The 25,292-nt window shown below is 50.3% G+C and overlaps 2 protein-coding genes across 3 annotated transcripts in view; both read right to left on the bottom strand.

Annotated features, from left to right (window-relative positions):
- LOC119100446 (glutamate receptor ionotropic, delta-1-like) overlaps positions 1-11,847 on the bottom strand; it is a 28,248-nt gene extending 16,401 nt beyond the window's left edge. The window contains exons 1-3 of the mRNA XM_037223540.1: positions 11,810-11,847; positions 10,918-11,125; positions 163-357 (exon numbers count right to left, since the gene is read on the bottom strand). Coding sequence (XP_037079435.1) covers positions 163-357; positions 10,918-11,125; positions 11,810-11,847 — 441 coding nt within the window. The remainder of the gene's footprint in view (positions 1-162; positions 358-10,917; positions 11,126-11,809) is intronic.
- A 454-nt stretch (positions 11,848-12,301) lies between these two features.
- On the bottom strand, positions 12,302-19,854 carry Dera (deoxyribose-phosphate aldolase). Of its 2 annotated transcripts, none has more exons than XM_037224333.1 (8): positions 19,698-19,851; positions 18,183-18,234; positions 17,308-17,457; positions 16,112-16,306; positions 15,366-15,499; positions 14,448-14,604; positions 13,808-13,893; positions 12,302-12,902 (listed from the first exon to the last, which is right to left on the bottom strand). In XM_037224333.1, the coding sequence occupies exons 2-8, from the start codon at positions 18,217-18,219 to the stop codon at positions 12,696-12,698; spliced, it is 966 nt and encodes a 321-aa protein (XP_037080228.1). In that variant the 5' UTR covers positions 18,220-18,234; positions 19,698-19,851; the 3' UTR covers positions 12,302-12,695. The 2 variants fall into 2 exon arrangements, with proteins under 2 accessions (XP_037080228.1, XP_037080229.1); XM_037224334.1 differs by having other exon boundaries at positions 12,696-12,902; positions 19,804-19,854.
- Positions 19,855-25,292: the final 5,438 nt, after the last annotated feature.

Below are 25,292 nucleotides of genomic sequence, written 5' to 3'. Positions count from 1 at the left end.
GCTGGCCAACTACTCAAACTAACTGCCCGTAGTAACTAATTGTCATCTAATCTACATTTACAACACGCCCACGGTTATAAGTCTCTGAGGTGGCTGTGGTTAGAAGTCTCTGGTTGTGAGTGGCTGAGGCTCTGCCCGACCGCTGAACGACGCGTGAGTCACCTTCTCCGCCAGCTCCCCGACCAGGCCGGTCCAGGTGCCATTCTGCAGGAGCGCCCCTGAGCCACTGGGCCCCGGCGGCAGCAGGCGGAACGGCAAGCCCAGCTCGGCCGTCACGATGTTCCACAGGTCGATCAGGTAGCCGCTGTACGTGAAGTTGCCCGCAGCGCCTTCCCGGACCGTAACGAATGGCGGGTCCTGCGGAGGGTGGAGGCGTCGTTAGATGCCGCTCGTGTGGGACAGGCGGCGCGACCGGTTTCGTTAAACAAACGCATCTCACGCTTTTTCAAATTGCGTTTTGCTCAAGGGTTTTGTTCGATCATGTTGTTTGAAAAATTGCACCGTAACGCGAAGCTCTTTGTAAAAATGGACAGCGATTCAGGATAGTGACTATTTACAGCGCAATATGAAAGTACCTAGCACCTGACGTGATCTGATCGCATCGCAGAGGTACAAGTCTTTGCACAAGACTGCGCACATGGGGTACATTAGGGAGCCGTGAGTCGAACGCCCGCTATCACTTTTCAAAACGTTGGGAATTTCCCACATAGTTTGCATGCGTTTGTAAAACTTCTTGGTGCAGGTATTCATCTTGATTAGTGAGAGTTCGCGAGCTGTGTTCCACATGAGCTTTAAAAACTTAATGCAGTTCTCCGTTCATGGGATGCAAGAGAGAAAAGACCATGATTCCATTGAGTTTTTTATGGCACGACCTGTTACAGTTTGGGCCAACTCGTGTTGTACCTTGGGCAGCGGGTACTCAAACTGAATGGGCGGCGAGGTGAGGTTGGGTGCAGATTTTGAGAAAATTTTGGGCATGAGGATGGGTATTTGTAAGCTGTTTGCGAAATGTCAGCTACATGATTCAAGAAATGCTTCTCAGAAGAAAAGAAAAGAATGCCCTCTTTCTCAACAAATACGAATCAAAAGGCATTGAGACTGCTATGTGATTTGCTCACAGCATGTTTACCCAATATTTTAGCTGATCTCGCGTCTCTATCTGCTTCGATTGCCAGCATTGTAACCTAAGTCGGAAGAACAAGAAAATACGGCAAATCAGTGGTGCAGCAATGGTGAAGTTTGAAAACGTTTTAGTAAAAAAGTTATGCATTGACCCGCATTCATTTTCAGTTCAATGGTTGTTTTTCTGCTTTTTCTTTCTCCTTCCAATCAGTGTTTTTCAGCATTTCTTTGAATGGAAAAATTTGGAATGCTTATGGTTGTTAAATGGGACCGTGACATAAGAGACACATGAAACCACTAATTAAAAGACGTCGTCTCCTTATACACCCGCATTTAATTGCATTAACAATACTGCTGTACAATTTTCAGCCATCGCACTGATGACGTATCTCACGGGAAAAGCCCCTTCATGCTGCACCGCTATATCGAATATATCGAATAACTATGGGTAATGGTTACCACACGAGAGACTTAAACGACAAGGTAAGTCCGGTATTGCTCTCATTTCAAAATGTACGCGCACTACCGACAAATAATTCTCCAGCCTCCAACTCCCATACATTCGTACATGTTCTAGTATCACCCGTAGTTCCTCCGTGAAGACATCTTGGTGCCTTGTCCAGCCCAGAGTCACGACGGAGCCCTCTCTCTGCATGGCGGTCGAGGGCGACTCTCTAGCGGCGCTGCTGTACTCCCAGAGCCGGTCTCTCCTCTCACCACCAGCCCCCGCGACAGATGATTCTGCGACGCTCACTCGCGCTCACCATCTCGTCGGATCCGGACCGAGACTGGGGTCTGGGGCGCGACGTGATTGGACGTTGGATCAGCAGATGCGTCCGCCAGGAATGGCGCGGGATCACGGACTCTTCAGCCTGGAACGGCGCGGGGTGACGAGGCCCGTTAGCCGGGGACGACGCGGGGTCACGAGGCTCGTCAGCCGGGAACGACGCGGGGTGACGAGGCCCGTTAGCCGGGGACGACGCGGGGTCACGAGGCTCGTCAGCCGGGAACGACGCGGGGTCACGAGGCCCGTCCGGCAGGCGCGCCGATAGGCCACCGGACCCGTCCGCCAGGGGCGGCGCGGTGTCGCGAGGCCCTTCAGCGACGGCGAGGCCAGAGAGCTCGTCAGCGCCGCCCAGCTGTATCGCACCAACGCTCGATTATGGCGAACTGCGGCGCCACGTCCATCAACACCGACGGAGGCGCGACGGCGGAGGCGGGAGCCCACAGCCTGCCCGCGGTGGCTCAATGGCGTAGCCAAGGAGAACTCCCCCCCCCCCCCCCTCCCATGGAGGGGGGCGGGAGCTCCCAGCACTTTTAGTAGTTTAAGGAGCCTTAAGGGTTACTTAAGCATCAAAACTAAGCCCTCGAGGCCTCACAATGTCATTATCGAGCCCGAAATTACCCCAATAAAGAACAGGACCATACAGGGACGAAGTGTGGGCCACTTTGGCTGGAAGGGACCTGTGCTCCGAGTTGGCCCCACCTGGGGTAATCATGGTCACGCTTCTGATGGAGCCGCCCTCGGATCATGCGCACGACACATCATCATGTGATATCTGAGCTCAAGAGTCAACTGTTCACAAATAAACCAGACTGAATTTCAGCTAGGCTTAACACGCGCACGGGCGGCCGGTTGAATGCCCTTCACTCAAGTAGGATGGATCAATTCACCCCCCTGAAATCGCAGAAAATAAGACAGCTAGAGACACCAAGTTCAGAGAGTAGGTTGGCATGTACGTGAGCTTACTTGATCCAAAATTTGAGGTTCTTAGGCCATGATCTTGGAGTCAGATAAGGTTAAACAAGATCGAACCCCAGATTGGTGTCTCAAGTGCCCCTAGACTTTCTTACGCAACCGCCGTGAAGCTAGATACACGTTCTAAGCACAAGGTGAATGAGGTCAGTGCCCTTGGTTAACCTTCATAACGTCAAGGCGACTAAGCACCTACAGCGTCGGGAATTACGCTAGACCGTATGCTCCTGAAAACAAAATGTTTACCTGGGTCAGTTTAGGTCAGTAACCTTTTCTGACTTGCAAAAGCCCATGGAAAATTTCGTTGCAGTCACTGTCATAGATAAGTTTGAAATGGTCACCAAAAGCTGTCCAATAAAACCGATCTCTTGAGAAAAAGGCAGGTTAGTTTTGACCTCATGCTGACCTGCATACCTGACCCAAAGTCAATGGGATTGGATGTAATTCTAAATCAAATTGGTTTATTGTCTAAAAAACCTCTCTCAGATATGTATGGCTTCGTCTGACACTCCGTTGTTAATCACAGTTAATGACGCCCAAGAAATGCCCTGCGCTGACGACCATGACCTGACTTTGACCTGCCATAGGTCAGCGGCTTTGGATATTGCATCTATTTTCAAGGTGTATGGCATATAGTAGCCTTAAGTTGCATTACATATAACAATTTGCGTTACATCTTTAAATGCTGACATTGTACTCTTCCCGCCAGGTTTGCGTAGGGTTAGCTATGGTGAAAGCACACACTTTCCATGATCGCAGTCACCTAATATTTTGTCTTCATCCAAACCTGTTTTCTTGCAATCAATGGCCCATCACCATTATCGTTTGGCCTTGTCAGCAAAGTAAAGAGAGTTGTTGGATAGGAACGAGGGTTTTGAATAAGGCACTCCTTCTACCGACTTGACAAGATCAGTATCTTGATAAACATCCGTGCCTTAACACGACAAAAGACCCGACACTTGCATGGGCTGCCTGGTGAAAAGTAATGGTTATTGGTCGCGAGCAATCTCCAAAGATCTATCAAATACCCGCTCCATACAATTTTCCTGGCCTTCTGGATCGTGGCGAGAACGTTATGCGATAAGAACGATGCTTCAGGCGTCAGGCGTCAGGAACGCCAACACGGCGCCGATCGATGCGGCGCCAGCGTCTGTTGTATTTTATCGGGCCCCGTTATGGGGCAGCTGGCTTTGTTATGTCCCAGCACGAGCCGCGTTAAGGCGTGACTGATCGAGTGCAGAGAGGGGACATGCCGTGGAGGATTAGTTTACACCAAGCGTCGCCATTCCGGAAATACTTGGAAATCTCGCTTGGTCTCCGTTTTCTATGCGACGCTCCGAACAGCATGACCACCTGAAAAAGACAATTTTTAGACTGGCCCCCCGACCATGGTTATTTCTACGAGTAGCGCCGCGCACGTCATGTCTGGTGTCAGCCAGCTGCTCAGTCCGTTACAGGCCAGTTCTGCACCATATGTGAGCCTAGTCAAACTTAAACTAGCCTAACGCATGCTAACCTAGCTTAGCAAAACCCAACCTGAGCTTTAGGATAGACAATAGTGTCTAGAACCTAACCTATCCTAACGTCGCTCAACGTAACCTAGTACAACTTGGTATATCTGTTCCGCGACATTGCAACAAGAGCTCCTACCGATAGGAGTGCTACGACATTGCAACAAGAACTCCTACCGACAGGAGTGCCACGACATAGCAACAAGAGTTCCTACCGACAAGAGTGCCACGACATTGCAACAACAACTCCTACCGACAGGAGTGCTACGACATTACTTTTACTGCCCATGCTTATTCACAACACATTAGTGCTACGCGACAAAATTTTTGCTGCAAAGCCTTATAATTGTCATTTTTTCCACTGCAAACGCCTGTGCAGTCATTACTATTAAACGACATTACTTCTATTACAAATACTTATGTGCGACATTAATGCTACACTGAAAAACTGATGCTGCAAAACGCTAACCCGTCATTATCCCTGCTTCAGATACTTACGTACGACATTAGTGCCACAGTAGAAAAGACTTAAACGCAACATTAGTGCTACAATGAAGTATTTGTTGTAGAAGCAATGACTTGTGTATGTTTTCGCAGCATATGTTTTGTCGTGCAGCCCTTATGTCGTATAGGAGTATTTGCAGTCGAAGTAATGTTGCATGCAAGCAAGGACGGCAGAGTATTTGCTGCATAAGAAGTGACTAAAAAAAGTTGTTGCATCATACCATTTGTCGTGTAGCACTCACGTCATGTATGAAATTTTGCAGTAATAGCAATGTCTCGTATAAGAAAAGGCTGTCTAAGATTTTACAGTAGAAGAAATGTTGCGCATAACTAATGTCGTGGCACTCCTGACACTGGGAGTTCTTCCCGTAGCACTAATGTTGTGACATCACCTTTCTAAACGTCACTGAATGAAATCAAAGGGGATTTTTGCGCGGTTCATCCCGACGCCGACTATGTGTGTAAAACATAATTGAGTATTCAAACGGTCAACCGGCTAACTAGCAACCAGCAGTTGAGCAGTTGGTTATTCAAGTCAATCGGTTGAGTAGCTACGTAGCTTTACAACGTGCTGGGAGCACTTTTCCATTGTTGTCAGCCGTCCTCATGCACGCTACTTACACATACAGCTGACAGGCCGAAGTTTCTGCGGACTCCTGTACTTACAATTTGACCAAATAATTAGCCTACACCTGCTTCCTGCACCTGGTTTAAACCCCGCTCTACAATATTTATTTTCACAATCACCCTTTGAGGAAATGGCCTCCGCGGTTTATGTAAGATCTTGAACAGAACTGGAAAACTCTCGTCAAACTGTTCAAAAAGGTGTGTTTGAACTACAATGATTGTGGCCTTTGACACGTCACATGAAGTAAAATTGGGCAAATTAACACAATGCATCATAGCCATGTTACAACGAGAACTAAGCGGGCGCAAATAATCAATGCAGTTGATGCTCCCCCAAAACTCAATAACTAACTAATTAACGGCGACTAAGCAGACTACGGCAGTGTAGCAGAAGCCATTGAAATTTTCCTAGAAAGCTATTGCACAGACGCTAGTGGGCATCGACTCATGTGAGCCGCGATGTGAAGTCTTGGGCGCAAAATGGCCCCGATGACGACGCGTCTCAAGACAACAAATCTCCACCACGACTATCAAGTCAAGTAAAAGGAATGAAGGTTATTGTTGCATTCGCCAGTCCAGCAATATCAAATATCAACCAAACAAGCCACATTCGTGAAAAGAGCAAAGTTTCAAAGGTCTTCTAAATGTCTGAGGTATGTACCGAGAATGCTTAAATGGTCTGACCTACAAATAACCAAACTTGATCACAAGCGTAAAGGTTTGAACCTCTGATGACCCGACCTTGCAAAAACAACCAAAGCGATAGCAGTACACTTGAAAGATCAGGCGAAGACTCTAGAAAACCAGTGTTTAGTACATTGCATCCGGAAAATAAATCCTATTTACCAATTTTCAATAAAACGTCGCCCACATAACCTCGAGAAGGCATAATGAGCCACCAAGGTCAGAAAGCCGAAATTGTTGTGACATGCTTATTAATGATGTAGTCTCGTGTACTCAGTATTTCAACACCGTGCTGAAGAACGCTGACAAATAGCATGGGCGCCTCAGGGGGCTCTCACCCCTATCTTGCAGGCTGTGGTTTATTTGTACTCATAATATTCTGCTGTACTTGATTTATTGTGGGAAGAAGCATAACGGTCAAATACCTTTGCAAGACGCAGAAGTTCCTGAGAATGCGCAAATCCAACGTGAACAAATCCAATGTTATGTGACCTGTGAGCTTATTGATTCGGATGAATTCGATTCAGTTGTAGATTTAACCACGGTTTTTGTCTTTCAGAATCAGATCAAACAAAATGATATGAGAGCAACAAAAAATGCATTGGCCTTGTAGCTCAAAGGGTGCCTCTGCTTAAAATCATGATAAGGTTCGCGAAATTATTGAAACAGAATCGGCTCAAATCATGGCAACATGAATCGAGCATAAGTATGTCTTCCTGTTTGTACCAAGGCGAGGGTAAACCTGCGAAGGGAGACCATTGTAAGTCGTGTCACTTATTCGTCGCATCATTTTGGCACTCAGGACCGAGAGGAGTTTTCAGTTTTTTGTCCATCGTGTTACATGAGCACTTGCGCATTTGGAAAAATCAGCTTCGCCTAACTTAAAGAACTGTCCCGTTATCAGGGCCTAAAGGAGAGATTTGACGTGGCATTCTTCCGTGTGTGTATGCAAGTGGTCATATATGCCGGGGTGAGCTGTCACATGCTATCAAATTTGAAAAAAGTAGATTTTTATCCATCGCGGTTTCTCGGAACAAGTGTGATCGGAACCTTAGTTGGTTCGATTGTGAAGAAGGGCGTCAACATGTCAATAAAGTCGTTCATCGGGTGTAAACAGCAATAAATGCCGTGTGATGTTCGGGTATTATTCCATCGTTTCGAATTCCAGGTTGGTCTCCAGAGGGTCCCTAGAACCTAGATACCTATTCTAGGCAAAAGGTCACATTCTCGTATAAAATCTGGCCTTGTTTGACCTTTTGAAGGTCATGACGACTAACATCATACAAGACCGCTTCGAGTTTTGCATTTGGACAAGCGACAAAGATAACGCTAGGCAGGATGTTCCTAGAAACAAACTTTTGATAAATTCGAAATGAGCACCAAAAACTACCCCATACAGCAAGCACTAGAGTAATAAAACAGGCTGGTTTTGACCTTGGTCTGACTTTCATCCCTGGCCTTAGGTAAGTTAATTTGTTTATTCAATCGTTGTGTTGCCCAAGAAAGTATCTCGGAGATGTATGGCTTTGTCTAACACTCCGTTGTTGGATCTGATTGAACGATTCCCCAGAAACTATCTATGCTGAAGCCATGGACTGGCTTTGACCTCTCATAGATCAGGGACCTTACAAGGCAAATCTAGTTTTTTTTTTTAAGTCCAACAATCTGCTATTAAATGGTCTAGAGCTATGCAAAATGTGGAGCGGCTACGCCGCGTCCTTCGGAAACCATTCCGGAATACCCTTGAGGGGGTCAATCTGACGCCCACCCGAGCGCGTGTTAAACAAAGATATGCTGCAATCGCTAAAAACTGAGTCTATGACACAGCATTATCCAAATGCAGAAACCAAGGGCTATAGTTTCCTACTTCGGTGGATGGGGCTGCAGTCGATCAAGAACAAAATGAATGAAATCCAGGCATACCGGGTTTTCCTTGCCTTTCGAGAGGACGATAATCTATTTTCTTGTTTTCTTTTTCCTTGCTGCTCAGCCACCTCACCTCATGCTGCGAAACTACACCACTGCAGCAAGCAGATCCCAACATATCAGGGAGGCGCTGTCAGACTGCTTTAGAACAATTCCGGGTCAGCTGATGATTTGTTTTCCACTCCGCAGATGCTCTCAGAAGCCGGCGGCGTATATTGAAACATTGGTTTAATACATCATTGCTTGAGAATACACCACGGGCGTGGTACAAACAATCTGATTTGCTTTCCATTCCGGAGATGCTCTCAGAAGCCGGCGGCGTATATCGTAACATTGAATTAGTACATCGCTGCTTGACAGTATACCACGGGCGCGGTACAAACAATCTAAAACTGTTACTTGACACACTACGGATGGATTACGCGCAGGCACGGAAGTCACCAACAGGTCCGATAGGTCAGATGGATTCGTAAATTATCGCTGGCCCTCAACCTGGGAAATAACCGAGCATGGACCGTAGATTTGTAAAATGAGTTGGAAGAAGGGTCTGAAGGGCAAAAAAGCGACTCGAAAAGCAGCCCGAAAAACACCAACCAACGAGTTGCCCTCCGGATTTGGGGCTCTCTCTTATCGAAGTTGTGGAGCGGTTGGCATTGTGGCGTTTCATCTAAGATAAATGCTTTGATTTACGTACACTACAGGAACGCAGCCTGAGCTTTGGCAGTGGGTGGAGCGGGGGGGGGGGGGAGGTATATGGCTGAAAAGCGACCTTGAAAGACTCCCGACAAAAAGTCAAAAATTTGAAGTAAGATTGCCAACCATGTTTGTCTGGAGATGATAAGCATTCAGTCAGAATCGACACCTGAAAAATTGTGAGGCGGTTTTGAACATGCGCACTTGCAAATCTTAGCAACAAAAACCTCCACACCCGGCGCTGCAGGACCTATTTGACCGATTAGACCTGCTGGTGACGTCGTGCCTGCACGTAGTCCGTTACCCAACTGCAGTGTAAGTAGGCTGCATAATTTGCCCGCGAGGCATGGCCCCTGAGCCCGGTAGCTGGATCCGTTAATGGAGCTGGATGTTTACCAACCCTGAACCCGCACCCGGTGGAGGTCTGAGAGAGCCGAGCACGGACGGGGCGAAGTTAATCTCCCTTCTGGAATCTTTAACCTCCAGACCCTCTGTGAGAAAAAAGAAGATGTTATTTGGAAGGTCTCGTCAAGTCATGAAGAATGTATGTCAAATTTTCGACCTTATACCAAATGTAAGGTCACCAAGTCAAGAAAGGTAAAAAACGGTTGTCACCGGAGATGTAGCTAAAACCGATGCCGGTTCGTTAAGCCAGATATTGAGGACACGGAAATAAAAATTAAGACTGTAGAGAGCCAGTTCCAATCATTTTCGTTTTACCACATAGGTCATGTCAGATCAGGTCACTGTTCAAAATTGGTATACCAGTAGCTTACAAAAGCGGTACTTTTGGCTTACAGAAGCGCAACGGGCTTCTGATTAAGGTTTTTTTTTGTTAGGCGCAGCTGTGGGACAGACATATTTCAGGCACAAAAATGCGATTCTAGAGGTCATCCGAGTCGGTTCTTTAGTCGGCCGACCAGCGTCCGCAGCCCTCAGTGAACATAACAAACACGAGCTGCTCACGGGCTGTGAGGGACAGAAAACCTTGCAGTAACTTAACTTCAAATGCCTGGTTTCTTTGAATTCAGAATTGTCGCAGCGTTGAGACATTGCTGACATCTTTATGGCGTCTGACTCTTTCTCGTCGCTTGTTTCTGCCCATCTGAAGGCGCTGCCTCCCCCCCCCCCCCCCCCCCCCCCCTGCACGTGATGTTAACGCAGTCATCAGTGCTTGGCGCGGCCAAACGGCAGCCACGCTGCTGAGCTGAGCCGCAAACAACGACGGCTAGACAGCCTGAAAAATTGCTCAACAAAAAAAACGCATAGAAAGCGCCTGAGTATATTGGCAGTCCTCACGAGCAAAAGCAAACGAACACGACCACGTTTCTACCGGATCTCACCAACGGCAGCTGACTGGGAGGGTTATTCTCTTCCCCCCCCCCCCCGTGACCCCCAAATAGGTCGAACACCATACACAAACAAAACAAATCTCTGTCGAGGGCATCTGGCTGCTCCTCCAGTTCACAACCTTGACTCTCGACACTGAAATATTCCGCAGCCTAATGTCGACTGAGGCAACCATGGGCGTTCGCGGATTGAGATCAGTCACACGGTTCTCGACGATTTCGCAGCTTGGCAAGAATGACAACAGACCTTTCGAAACAGATACCTGAGCTAAGTGAATGTAACAGCCAGCAATACGTGAACGGCTGATTAAGCCGGAAGCGAGTTCTGCGACAATCAGCTCGTAGTCGTCAATCAGCCCTTATATAGCTGTACTGAGTGGTGCAAGCCCACGCATCTGATACCAGCGAAGCGGTCGGTGATGGATTATCTTCTGAAGAACGCGATTAAAATTCCCAGCAGATTACCTGCCGGGCAGTGGCTACGGGTGGTGATCAACACATCCGGCTTACTGGCTAGCTCAGTCCTGCTGCCAAAGGCCTCACAGAGCGACATGTAACAGAAAACTGCTGGTAGACTGACGCCAGACGTTAGACGCGTACATCCTGACGGTCACAGCGTGCCATGAGCCGCCCCCGTCTGCCAGGGCGCGTCAAGGGCTCATGTTGTAGGTCAAGGCGTGCGAAGAGCCAATCCTGTCGATCAGAACGTGCGAAGGGCTCATTCTGTGGGTCAGGGCGTGCGCACCAAGCTGGTCGTGTCCAGCACCAGACGTTCGACTCTGGCGCGCTGACGTGTCGTCAGGGGGTCCGCCGGCTCGGGCGCCGCCGCTGGCAGCCGCTGCAGGAACAGATGGCAGCGCGAGGCCTGGGCGGCCGTCAGCTGGCCGGCCACCAGCAGTTCGGTGTCGCGCTCCCTGTAGCCGCGCCACAGTCGCCGCGACTCCGACAAACGTCTGTCACAAGGACGCCACATGTGTCAGTCGCCGGCAGGGGCTGCTGCTCAGACACATTGTTACAGCGTCGCCACGGCTGGAGTTTTGTATCTCTTTCGACGATCTCACTCCCTCCCACCTCCGATGTCTGTGCCAAGTAGACAAGTGAAAAGCACCAACAAAATGCATTGATTTCCCATCATGGTTATGGTGATGCTCAACATCTGCCGCTTACACCCGCAGTTCAGTGGCAAGTTTTTCATCCCGTTGACAGGCACTTTCGGCGAAATTACACACGCCACTGCAGCAGTGTGATGGCCTGGCCTGCCTCTCACCTGGCAGCAGTGTGACGGCCTGGCCTGCCTCTCACCTGGCAGCAGTGTGATGGCCTGGCCTGCCTCTCACCTGGCAGCAGTGTGATGGCCTGGCCTGCCTCTCACCTGGCAGCAGTGTGATGGCCTGGCCAGCCTCTCACCTGGCAGCAGCGTGATGGCCTGGCCTGCCTCTCACCTGCCAGCAGTGTGGCGGCCTGGCCTGCCTCTCACCTGGCAGCAGTGTGATGGCCCGGCGCTGAGACGGGCATCGCTTGAGCTGCGCAGCATTGGCTGTCCGAGAGCTGGCTGGCCCAGTCCACTGACCAGGACTCCTTGCCTGGAACGCCGGGACGACCGGTGGTGCGCACCGACGCGCCCCGGTGTTGCTCACCTGGCCCATCGACCAAACGCCGAGCAGAGCGCGCCCATTTGGCGTCGGTGCTCGCGGAGCCCGCGCAGCGCCGGTATCCGCGCCACCTCGGGGTTCACGCAACGGCGGCAACCCAAGGCCGCGTTAAACCATATGAGTGTCAGAGTTTGTTCCATGAAGCACCACCCCCAAGACGTCCCGTGCCAGCACGGGCAATGAAAATAAATAATAGCCTACTCCTCTCTTCCGTCAAAGGCGACGTGATTACATCACGCGACTCCCGACAGATCGCTGCGGTCAAATCGCTGCTGTCCATTAAGTTTTGCAGTGACAACGGTGTTCCACCTGGAACGTAACCCTAGTTTTCACAGACCGCAGGCAACACCAAAGAGCTCTCCACGTTTGTGCTCGCGAAATAAAAAATGGATGTGTGGCCCCGCGGTTAATGTGGGACCACGCACCGTCACGCAAGCTCAGCTGACGGCGGGGCAGATACAGTTTCAGATACACACCTTGGCTTACACACCCCATGTATTTCATAGCAGATGCACGAGCATACACATCATAAATGAGCTAATGGAATGCGTCATCACTTTGAACGACATACCAAGCGCTAGACCTCCCTGGCATGCTGCCTTCTTCAGCTTGGGAGTAAACAAAAATCCCCTGAGCACATCTTCAACAGCGTAACAACAGCAGCAGAGCCCCCAAATCCTCACGTAAACAAATCAGCATCGTTAGTAGCTGTGACCCGTTCAATCTTACCCTACTAATTCAAGCACCAATATTATGAACCCGCCAAAGCGCCTGACTACGCTTCCACATCGGGCTACTGGGCATCTACAGCAGGCCACCGGCAGCTGCTGGGAAAGCTCAGAACGCCACTGGACATTGCCGGAGGGGTTCGCTAGGCCATGGGAAGCTCGGAGGCAGCAGCGTATCTGTTGAACGCGTGGTGGAAGAGCTGCCGCTCGATGTCTCCCAGCAGGCTGGAGGCGCCAATGCGAAACAGCTGGCTGTTCAACCAGTCGTTGCCCAGCTCCTCCTTCATCAGGATCAGCCACAGCACGCCGTCCTTGGCCGTTCGAATGCCGCCCGCTGGCTTGAAGCCGATCTGTCAATGAAGAGAGGGGCTTCACAGAGCTGTGTAACTCCAGATGCCGTCTACGCTCAAATCTTCATATTTTGGGCATACATTGCCACCTTCTCCTTCGGCGTTTTTTTTGCACCTGCATTCCAAAGCGCAACAACCGGAAGCTTCGCGAATTTTTCCGATACATGAATTCTGCATTTGTCAAAATAACCATACCAATACCAATAACCAATAACTCCTCTATCATCGATAGGCGACTTCAGTGTGCTCTTCTCACTTTCCCGCAGAGGCAGCTCCTGGGCAACCATTCACAAGGCCCTTCTGAGCTTTTGGCGTCAAGACGCTAGGACCTTAAAAACAACTACGACGTTCTCTATCGCAAAATTGTTTTGTTAACTACGATATGGGGTCATTTCGACTCGAGTGCCATGCCGTGTCACTGGGATGCTGCGACGCACTCAGCTACGGAGGCTCGCTCTATGACGTCACCAGCCTGTCGCCCTGGTGGGAGGGGCGGGCACATCAGGGGAATCAACCCCGTGGCCCCTGGTGTCCAGATGCGCAGCTTAGTCACACTATCCACACTCCCCTGTAATCTGAATGACGAATGTGGTCAGCGATGACATCTGGATTTATGACAGCTCTTGGTTGTTAGACCTTAAATGATGACAGCTTCCATCGTCGTTGAGTGGTTCACCATGATGATGTCATGGCACTGACCGAGTAGATAGGAAAGTGGCCATCACACACAACTCAGCGCATCTATTGGAACACCACTCGAAAAGCTATCCAACACTGAACTCATATCGGTACACCCGCATGACAAAAGCTTTTCTGACTCACTGTTCGGCCACCAGTCTGGCCTCTCGCACCTCGCGGCCACGGGTCCAGCCTTTCTCACCTGACGCCGCCGGTCGATCCCTCACCTTGTGGCCGGTGCGCTCGTGGTACTCGCGGATGGCACGGCACATGACCACGCCCACCGGCAGCACGGCGTTCACGGACTCCTTGCCTGCGTCACACAGCGCACGTCACATGACCACGCCCACCGGCAGCACAGCGTTCACGGACTCCTTGCCTGCGTCACACAGCACACGGCACATGACCACGCCCACCGGCAGCACGGCGTTCACGGACTCCTTGCCTGCGTCACACAGCACACGGCACATGACCACGCCCACCGTCAGCGCGGCGTCCACGGACTCTTTGCCTGCGTCACACAACACACGTCCGCCAGTGCAACATAGACCGGCCAGGTATGTGCTCATGGGGGAGCCTGAGAAATGACCCGGAAGTAGCACGAAAATAGAGGCATTTATAACAAGTGCTGTATTCTGCAGCATAGTCTTATGCCAAATTCTGACAGCCCTTTAGCGATCCAGATAAAAACGGCGGTCGACAAGCGATGACCACTGATGTTCAGCCCAGTGCCATATACATACAGGACTTGCTCAAACGAGGGAAGCGAGGTAAATACAATGAATGAGGCGCTTCCTTTTAAAGAAAATGCTTTCATTCCCGCGCTGGGAGTGCCAAACAAGTCACTCCAAACGGACCCTGTCTTACCGGTCGACGTCTTGATGAAGTCCGCCCCGGCCATCATGCAGACCAGCGACGCCTTGTATACGTTAACCAGCGAGGCTAGCTCTCCCACGGCCAGGATGGCCTTCATGTGCGCGTCGCCGCACGCGTCCCGCATCAGCTTGACTTCGTCGTACACCGTCTGCAAGAGGCCGTCTGTCACAGACTGTCTGCAGCAGGCAGCCGACCGCAGAAACAGGTCGGTGCGCCTCACACCAGCTCCACTGACCAGCCAGCCGGGAGCGTCCATTGTGAGACTCAACCACAGCCACTGACGAGCCAGTAACGTACGCTGCGAGACCTAGCTACCATCGCTGACAGAAGTGTGTACTGTGAGACCCAGCCACCGCCGCCATCTGTTAGTGGCGTGCGTCGTGAGGCCCAGCCACCACCGCTGTCTGTCTGTGGCGTGCGTCGTGAGGCCCAGCCACCGCCACTGTCTGTCTGTGGCGTGCGTCGTGAGGCCCAGCCACCACCGCTGTCTGTCTGTGGCGTGCGTCGTGAGGCCCCGCCACCACCGCTGTCTGTCTGTGGCGTGTGTCGTGAGGCCCAGCCACCACCGCTGTCTATCTGTGGCGTGCGTCGTGAGGCCCAGCCACCACTGCTGTCTGTCTGTGGCGTGTGTCGTGAGGCCCAGCCACCACCGCTGTCTATCTGTGGCGTGCGTCGTGAGGCCCAGCCACCACCGCTGTCTGTCTGTGGCGTGCGTCGTGAGGCCCAGCCACCACCGCTGTCTGTCTGTGGCGTGCGTCGTGAGACCCAGCCACCGCTGCTGTCTGTCTGTGGCGTGTGTCGTGAGACCCAGCCACCACCGCTGTCTGTCTGTGGCGTGTGTCGTGAGGCCCAGCCACCGCCGCCATCTGTCAGTGGCGTGCGTCGTGAAGCGAAGCCAGCGCTGCTGACCTGCCAGTCGCCGACCAGCGCCTTCTCGCGGCTGATGACGATGTCGATCTCGGAGGCGCCGGCGGCCACCGCCATCCTGATCTCCTCCAGCCGCGTCTTCAGCGGGAACTGTCCGCTCGGGAAGCCGGTGGCCACTGACGGCCCACGGACCACGGTCACCGGCGGAACACAGGACGGAACACGGAACACCATGTCGCCGCTACCGTTGACGGCAGGAGAGCAGAGGGGAGATATGATCGTCTGGCCGCCCTCCTCCTTTGCGGCCCCGCGCGGTGAATTCAACCCAGTAACAGAAAGCAGGACAAGCCTGGATTTTTTCATCTTACCAAGCTAGTAGCGCTGGCAAAGTGAGAGGTTGGCCCACCGACCGACAGGTAGGGTTTTTGGTGCGGCTGGCCTCTCATATCTAGGTCTTGCAACTGTTTTTTTTTCACCTTAGGTCAACCATTTGATGCAGTTTGAGCTTGCAAGCATGCTTGGCATTACATCTATACCACAATGCCACACGCGCATAACACACATGGAACCAGTGGCTTCAGATGCAGAGGCTACAAAGGGGTCTGACATGGGCAGATGACGACAAACTGGTGACTGGGACAACATTTAACACACACAGGCTTCATGCTCCAGTACGTTGACACAATCGGAATACAATGTCGCAGAAGCCGCTTGATAAACGGCATAACTAAATACGCGCTGCTAAATACACATAGCAAGCGTGCTAATCAGCCCTCCACATGTCTCACCCGCCGCCACGGGAACGTCGCCGGCCCCGATTTTCTTCAGGGTGGCCACGGCGTCCGCCACGCGGCTGGGGTAGACGCAGACGGCGCCGCACCTCACCCCCAGCCCCGCCACGCCCAGCGCTTCGACGATGTCGGCGCGCACCGGCCGCGCCGCCTTATGGCACAGCCGCGCCACGTTCGCCGCCGTGTCGTCACCTGCGGACGACAGCAGAGACGCAGCTTGATGCCAGTGAGTGCAGTGATGTGATGCAGCCAATGCACCGCTCGCCCACACTCTGTGATTGTGTGACGTCATGCACACTCCACAAACATTGAACAGCACAGTTATCAGGCTCTCTTCAATTCCTCTGAGGGCACGGCGAAAGTCTTGATTCCACAGATACGCCTTCAGGCCAAACAAACATACAGCAGCAGAGGCGGTGCAGCTTTTGCCCCATGTTGTTCAGGTCAAGGCGCCGCAATGCTTTGACCCCAAGCAGACACGACCACACGACGGCAACGTTATGGCAACACCTGCACGCCAGTCAATAACGCTATAACGCTATTATATAACAATGAACTACCGCGTTCGTGCTTAGCACAGCAGCACGATGTTGTGATATGATGTGCAGCGTTCTATAACATTCATCTAAGGGCGAAAACGTCGCAGATGTATTGCAGTGTTATGACCCACCGGCCGATCAAAAACAAATCTGACATTTTGTAATATGCATGACCAATTTGCTCAAGCGGCACGGAATAGTTATGCGTAGCATGGTGTATGGGCATGATGTATGGACCTCGCCAAAAGAACACTCCGACGCACGGATAATGTCCAGGCCTGTGAGACGAACAGTTCCAGCTGCGGAACAGGATTTTTCACGTTCCATGAAGCGAACTCACATCGGCTGGGCAAGTGAATGCGGGGCCACAATGCCAAGACCTACCGCTTCTGTGGCACGAGGCCAAGACCTACCGATCTTGTGGCGCCACAAGGCCACAACCTACTGATCTTGTGGCGCCACTAGACTATGAACTATCGATCGTGTGGCGCCACAAGACCGGGACCTTTTGATCCAGTGGCGGCACAAGACCATGAACTACTGATCGTGTGGCGCCACAAGATCATGAACTATCGACCGTGTGGCGCCACAAGACCAGGACCTATCGACCTAGCGCCACAAGCGCCCTCGGAAGGGAGCCGCGGCCAGACTGACCAGCCAGCGTGGTGAGGTCGATGCAGGAGATGGCCCGCAGCATCCAGGCCGCCTGCCACTCCTTCTTGACGGTGCGCCGCGTGCCGAGCGTCTCGGCCCGTCGCTTCACCGCCGGCAGGTTCACGCGCACAGAGTTCACCCAGGCCAAGTCTGCACGGCCGACAGAGACACAGTGGCAAAAGGGATGACCGACACGAATAGGAGGCTCTATGGGTAGCGGGTGGATGGAATAAAGCTATCCGTGAAGGTCGCTACTCTCCGCCATATTCACGCTCGCATGGCCGCCTTATGCATAATGCCTACGCAAGCGCGAGTTCTGACCAAAAACGTGGTTGACACCAGGTGGTCCAACCTAACAGGTCAACCGCAACAAACAACTAAAACCATAAATGGCCTCAGTATAAGCCTATGCAAAGTTGATCACGTAACAATCAGGTATGGTCAGGGACTCTTTGTGGCCTGCATCAGTCATATGAATGCAATTCATCCGCAGTACAAGCACATCGGTTGCGCAATCTGTCCGTTGTTCACCCCGCTGTAGGCAGTGATACCAGCGAAGCCATGATGGTTCAACTGTTTTATCTAAACGTGCACAACAAGAGAGAGTGTGCCTCCCTTGTTGATCCTTGATTAAGATCCTTCACCTGACATTGTAACAAGCTGCAACACAATTGCCTCAGAGTGAATTTTCAAGGATGTCACTTTTTTGTCAATGGCAAAAATTGTATGAACTGAACTATCTCTTTCACACATGTTGTAAAAATATATGATATTTGATAGCACTTCATTACAACATGGATAACATGAACAAACATAATGTTCAGCTTCTGTACCTCCTGATCTGATGAGTGTGTGGTTACTTAAAGACCACTTACCTAATGGGAGACCAGGGTTCCTTTCCATGTTGGCCATTTATTTCTGGGTGCTCTGAAAACAGACACATTGGAGGAGGCATGAGGATCAGCTAAAAGACAACACAGAACACTGTGTCAAGGCTGTAGTCTAGCCAATGTGGAGGTTTGATCCCAAGGTCACTCTGGTGTTGAAAAGTGCCGAAAACATAAAATTTATGTAAGGTGGTAAAAAAGACAATGTGTTGATATGCCCTGCATGCAATAAGAGCTTCATTTCAAAGTAAGTATGCTTGGAAGCAAGAAAGGCATCACCAGAACAGAGCTGCTTGGCACCAGACAGGGCCTGTTTAGTTCTGTATGTGCCCATATGTCCCCAGATCTCATTTGGTTCCATTTGGTCCCAAATTATGGTATGAGTGTGAAGCTTAAGTATAGCTGCTTGTTCTTCATTGAACAGAAATTTTGGTTAAGTATTTTAAAAAAATAGTGATTGTTTTTTTAGATCAAACTTTTACCTGAGCTGGGTTTTGCCAGTCAATCTTCTTTTTTTTTACAAAATCATCAAGTCCCTAGAAAAGTGATATCAAAACTGATATGTAACTGACACCTACTCTGTCCCTGGAGACTGCTACTTGTGCATGCTATTTGACCATTTAAAGAGCAGGGTGCTGGTAGCAGGATTGGTTGATAATATGGATGAATACAACATAAAAACTCAGCTCAGTATCATACACTGCAAATTACATTGCATCATGCCCAATACCAGTGAGTAGATAGAGTGGTACAACTTTGTGGGGCTGGTTTGCTCTTTGAGAAGGAAATAATTTCTCTGCCCCAGTTGCATTGACCTCCAAGCCCCAATCCTCAGCAGTCTGACATCCCAGATGGTGTAGTTTTGCTATATCATTGCACAAGGGATGAGCAGAGAAAATTGTTGAATCTGTATCAACTGCGCAAACCATATTCTCCCTGACTTTGACCAATCTTCTCATCAAAGCCAGTGAGAGGGAATAATGGTCCACCAAACTGAACATGAAACTATACCCCTGGTCCCAAATAAAATATATGAGTCAGTAGAAGCTTAGGTGGATGTCACATTGCCCCCTTATCTGTCCTTAGGTGAGAAAGATTGTACCTTGGCTAAAAGGTAGCTGCACTAATACTATGCCCCAGATGTTCCTATACACATCACAGTGGCTTGCGTGATCTTCAACTTAATCAAGGCTCACACCTTCACAAAACAATTGTCAATACACACAACTTTCTATCAGCTATATAGCTTCAAAAACATACAGAGTGTGTAAGCAAACACCTTGAATGGAAGCGCTCCCTTAGGAACCTGGAAAACTCAACAAGCAAAAGAAGCCGATTTTCAATGGTCTTCAGCAACCACTGAGATCACAATTGATCATGATCAATCACCACGATTTCAGAATTTTTCCTCCCAAGAGCGAAAACCAAATTTCAGATAATGTCCGTCAGATAGAGACACTACTAGGATCGATGTTATTGAGGGAGCTTTTTTTACTTTGGTACCTGTACGGCCGATGGAGGGAACTTCCACTACACAAACCACACACTTTTGGTTGCCACGAGACTCGCAACACACTACTAGATACTTTTAATACGTTGGTTCACTCGCCTTTACAAAAACACGACAGCCCACGGCTTCGCTTCTCACACTGCACATAGCCTCACAGACACGTTTTTCCAAGGCCGCGCATAATGGGTGTAGTCATGAAGCGATTTATTTACATTACGCACGAGCTGTGTTGTTACGTCGATGGGATTCACTACGTCGGCGGCCTGTAGCAAGCACCAACTAAACAGCTGCTCTCGACCTCCGGACGCTATAGCGCGTATTTAAATTCTAACATACGCATCAACGTGCTGCCTTACGTCAGCTTTCAGGAGGGACTTAACAGCTGACGGAACTTATTGGACAACCACATGCTTCGAGCCCATGGGATGTATCGGCATCAAACTTTCACCAGGCAATGGCCCTTGGGTGATGATTTATCGTTTTCAAAACATTCCGAGCTTGTCTCAAGTCAAAGTTTACTAAATATGCCGAAAGCCGATAAAGCAGTAAGCAGATGACAGGGGTGCAGCCAGAGCGTAGAAAGGGGAGGTGCAGGATTGACAAAAGGTCCCCTGAGAGTGAATGCCCCCCCCCCCCCCCACCCAAAAAAAAGGAATCGCCGGATGTGGCCCATTTGTTATTGAGGCAATATTTTTCTTAGATACCACACACACACACACACACACACACACACACACACACACACACACACACACACACACACACACACACACACATATATATATATATATATATATATATATATATATATATATATATATATATATATATATATATATATATATTGAACACATTTTTACCTTTATAACTGGAAGATGCGTTAGACGCTACCGCGAAATCAATTCTGCCTTAAGTTTATAGCAGGTAAACCGATGAAATTATGCGTCAAATGACTACATGAAATAAATCCCGGCGCTCTTCCTTTTACAATGGCTCAGTGGACTCCTTTTAAGCCGACAGAACTCAGAAACTTTGTCAGATTTTATATCTGAGCAGTACAGAGATAGCACGGATTACGCAAATGTAGCCTGAAGATCAAAATGGGCCAACAATTTGTATGGCAATGGCAAAGCCATGTTTGGCTGGATATCCTCAACACACAGTCGAATTTTATAAGTGGTAAATTTACGTAACGAAGCTTTAAGCATGCGCACTCGCATACATTAGAAATAAAAAACTCGACGTCAGACGTTGCAGTCTCCTTAGGCCGCGCAACGTCGCTTCTGAGGCTGACATTAGGCTGTGGCCAACAGGTGGACGAAAATAGTGATGCATCTGGAAGAAGTACGTTTGAACGCATTTGGGCGCCAATTCGTACATTTAGAGATATTCCGGGCGTATATTTTATCTGTGCGGCTTTTAGATTAATGACAATAAATCGTTTGTCTTTACAGCACCGCGAAATGGCGCTGGAATCTGGTGGTGGATCTGGAAGAATAAACACAAAATCTTTATTTTCCGTGTTGCTGTAACTGTTAATCTGTCCAGAGGACAACCTCAAGGTCATAAAAAAGATTCACCCAGTGCTACCTTCGAACTGTACGAGTTAATCTTAGAAGGCATTCAGAAACACAATTTTACGATGGTCATCATTGCGCGCTCGGCGCCCGCCCACTGGCGTTACCTGCAGTGGCCAACGGTGCTCGGTTTTACGAAAAGTGCGACCCAAGCCATCGCTATCCTTGCCGCCCGAAGTTGTGGCCGGGCGTGTCATTGGGGCTTGATGACGTACTTAGCTGCTGGGGTTACATGGCGCCGTTAGCCTTCACCCTGGAGGGAAGGGTGGGTACTGTGGGGAATCGAACCCCGTACCTGTGGTTTCCCGGACGCACAGCGGTTAACGCAGGCGCGTGAACTACTACACTGTCGGCACCCGGCGCGCAGGCTCAAGCCTTTTGAGGATATTTGTTTTAGCTGTCGATTCTGTAAAATAATGAATGTTCTCAGGGAGACATGGGATGGCCTTGTGCGTTTGTCATTTCGACCCGCTTTATTCAGCGCCAAAGAGACCCCTTATTTCCTTCCCGTAAACCCCCCCCCCCCCCCCCCCCCCACTGAGCACTACTCTAAGGGGCACATTGTTGTTCCCGGTCAGTGGCTTGAGGGCCATTACGTCCTGTCACGGTGTATTTTCCGGCCATCATTCTGGCGGCTCGGGGCGGCATCCCTTGGGTGATCCGGAAGCCCTTAGAGGGATACATCATGTCACATTGGCCCGCTCCCTGACGCGCAAGGCCTTCTGAACTGCGCGGTTGAACTTGGATCGATGCATGAACCGTCATTAACTCAACGACATCCCTTCTCGCCGCACGGGGTCAAATGGTTGGCACGTATGTAAACTACAGTTGGGCTTCACGGGCCCATATTGGAACGCCCATCGTTCGGTACTGGGGCCCTGATCGGCTCAGGAAAATGATATTACATCAATAGAAGCACTCATCATAAGTTCTTATACTTCTTTCAATTGCCGGAGGGCTCCGACAGACGCAAGAGACCCTCTGCCATTCAAGCTCCCGTCCCCGTCCCTGTTGAGTAATCATTTCCCTGGCCGATTCGAGGCTTCTGTTGACACAAAATGTCCTGTTAGGCCTTGTGGGCTTCTGAATAATACAGGAGCCCGACCAATGCAAATCGCGGGCCCAGCCTTGTCCCTGCCTGGAAAGTGAGCCCCAGAGCTCAGACCAACACGGAGCCGACTGTTTGGTGATCGTGATCTCTGGCCGAACTACAGGAGCGCTCTGTCTCGGGGGTCCTGTCGGAGCAAGAGATCCTCTCACTGACTTGAGATCACGGCCCCACGGGCGGACGCCCTTAACGTGACTATGGGCGGGCCCCTTCAAACACCGCTCCGACTCGGCACCACTTGCCGCCACAGGACCCCTGCTCGGCACTTTGGCCTTTAACCGATACAGGAGCGCCTCATGGTGTCAGGGACCCCGAACATACCAATTCACGGGCCCCGGCCTCATTTCTGCTCTGTTTGTGTCTTAAGGGCTCAGACGGACGTGCCGCCAAGTAAACGGTGCCAGAAGACCTGTAACTGATATTTCAGGTTTCGACCCTACGGGCCGCGATTCCTTATATGGCCTAAAGCCAGCTTCGGGCCCTTATGCCCTTCAACCGGCCTTTGATCGTCGGTTCCCGTGGGCCTCCCGGGCCTCTCTTCGGACCTCATCAAACACTTTCCTTGATCGGCTCGGGGCCTCTGAGAATACAGGGGCCTCTGTGAGGTGTTGTGCGCCTGTGACAGATGCAAGGCTCCCGACCAGTGTGAATCTCACTGGCCCCAACTTTGTTGCTAAGTAGGAAGGCTGTTGCTAATTGGGAAGGCTGGAAACGAGATCTTTATCAATCGCTGTAACGTGGTCGATAACTTTAAGTTTCCACGCGATGGTGAACTTGGTTCAGGTCAAAGGGGATCACTAGGTCTGCAACGCAATTTTCCTGTTTGAAACATTTGTGATGACCTGTGCTCGCAGCGGTAATTTTCACATTCTGGAAAGATTACGTTATCGACCATGGCGCGGCGATTGGTGAAGGTTTTGTGGTGATCCTTTCATAGGCTCGGACCATGGCATGATCTGTTAACTGATCTGATTGATTTTCGACATTTTTGTGGACCTTTGACCTGACCCAGGGTCATCATTTTCTGAAGAGAATTGAATATTAACTATCGCGCATCAACTGGTAAATATTTTGTGAGAACTGGCCGGATGGGCTGGAAATGCGTGATTGTCTGTAAACTAATTTCTGGTAGTTTTGGGCGTTTTTGGTGACCTTTAGCCTGATCCAAACACCTTGTTCTTGAGCGTATAGGTTATTGACCAATTGGCATCCAACCGTGACATCTTGGTGCCGTCTGGTCCCCCAGGTCCGGAACAGGGGGATGTCAACAAATTTTGTCAGCTGAAAAATGGGAACAGACTGACCCTCCCAATTTTGCATAAATGCAAAAGAATAGCCAATGGGAAAATACATGCATCGTCTAATTAGAAGCCATAGGCGATGGTGAAAGTCTGTCAAATGCCATGAAGACGTGTCAGCATATATTGGCAGGCTCTTGCACCTAAAAATCACACCCAGGAAATCCGCTAAAACATCTTAACGTGACAAATTCCTAAAGAGACAACCAAAATGCTGACTTCTCGCGCTGACTGCCGCCAGCTTTCCAATTCGTGGTGTTCTTCACCAGCGGCAGACATCCAATCCTGAACAACAAGCTCATGTCATCCCATGTAAAATCTTGGCACACCACTGAATAAGGCACGGGCAATTGGAGATGCTCCCAGTTAGTTATTTGTAGCTGGTTAGTTCAACGGTTGGTTGGTTGAGGAGTTGGTTAGTTTATGTTAAAGGCTGTGCGTCACATGGATCGTGTGATACTCCCATGCCCAAAAACAAAGTGTGCCTCGAAAAGAGCCTCTGTGGCAAAGGCCAAATTAAGAGAAAATAGGAGAGAATCAAAGCCAGAGCATGACTTGACGTATTTTGTGCCGTGTCGAATTCGTAGGATAGAAGCTTTATGTTCGCATATATTTTTGTATAAACGAACTGTATTACAGAACAGACAATTAGGAAAAGCTGGACAACTGAAATGAAATAATTTCATGGTGGTGAACAGGGAGTAAAATGAGATTTCTCCCGCAGCGTCAGCTACTTCAAATCGAAATTCTGAGCTGTTCAGAAGAATTTCACGCAAACTAGTATTACTGATCAAATCATACGCATCCGATATAACAATCAGCGAAAAGTACAAACAGGTAGGACTTATACTTCAAACCCGTGTACATTTATCAATAATATTTTCCCAAATGCAGTCATGGGGCATTGTTAGACGACCGGCCTCAGTCCTGCACCAGCGTGGAAAGGATAACATAGGCAGGGTGCGGTCAATTAATCGTTATGCTCGCTGGTGCGGCGGAGGGTGTAGGACGGAAAGAGAACGCAGCATACATCAACACAGTGGCATGTTAGCGGGTCGATACACGTGCCAAGCCAGCCGTCATTCTGTTTGCCTGGCAAACTCCACAGTTGTGGACACAATTGTGGACAGCCAACACGCCCTTGCCTTTTCAGTCGCTTTTACGACCGCCGTCAAGAGGCACTCGGCAGCGAATTGAGCCTAACGCGGTGAAAGGCCGTGTCCACACCGACTGCAGACAGTCTTGTCGGCTCCTCAAGAGGCTGAGTTCAGTGCGTGAGGTGCCTAAGGGGGCTGAGCTCTGCGTCTGCTGCACGGGGTGTTGCCCAGGGCGTGCTCGTGCCTTGAACTGCTGCGGCCTTTCGTCGGGTGCACGGCCCCCGCTGTCCGGCCGGCGGCAGCGCTCCTCCCCTGCTGGTTGGGGGAGGGTCGAACACTTCAAGTCAGGTCGCGCTGTCCGCTTGGCAGTGGTCGATTGCAGCGGCCAGACAAGAAGACTAAGAAGTGACCAGCACCGGAGAGGGTTTGCAGCAGATCTACCCCCCCCCCCCCCCCCAGAGCTTCCGCTGTCGCGACGGCCTCTACGTCACGATGCTGGAGGGCGCCT

This window comes from Pollicipes pollicipes, unplaced genomic scaffold (assembly GCF_011947565.3).
Source record: "Pollicipes pollicipes isolate AB1234 unplaced genomic scaffold, Ppol_2.1 Scaffold_4881;HRSCAF=5763_pilon_pilon_pilon, whole genome shotgun sequence".
Lineage (NCBI taxonomy): Eukaryota > Metazoa > Arthropoda > Thecostraca > Pollicipedomorpha > Pollicipedidae > Pollicipes > Pollicipes pollicipes.
Note: the sequence above shows the minus strand (reverse complement) of the source record. Positions and strands in the feature narration are given on the sequence as shown.

What these genes read in the sequence shown, in the direction of transcription:
- Dera (XM_037224334.1), bottom strand. Translation starts at nt 18,219, where the DNA reads ATGGCCAACATGGAAAGGAACCCTGGTCTCCCATTAG. An exon ending in CGACGTTCCCGTGGCGGCGG is followed by an intron (nt 15,500 to 16,111) that starts GTGAGACATGTG and finishes GTGGGCCGTCAG; the next exon opens with TGGCCACCGGCTTCCCGAGC. An exon ending in CGCTGGTCGGCGACTGGCAG is followed by an intron (nt 14,605 to 15,365) that starts GTCAGCAGCGCT and finishes GGCCTCTTGCAG; the next exon opens with ACGGTGTACGACGAAGTCAA.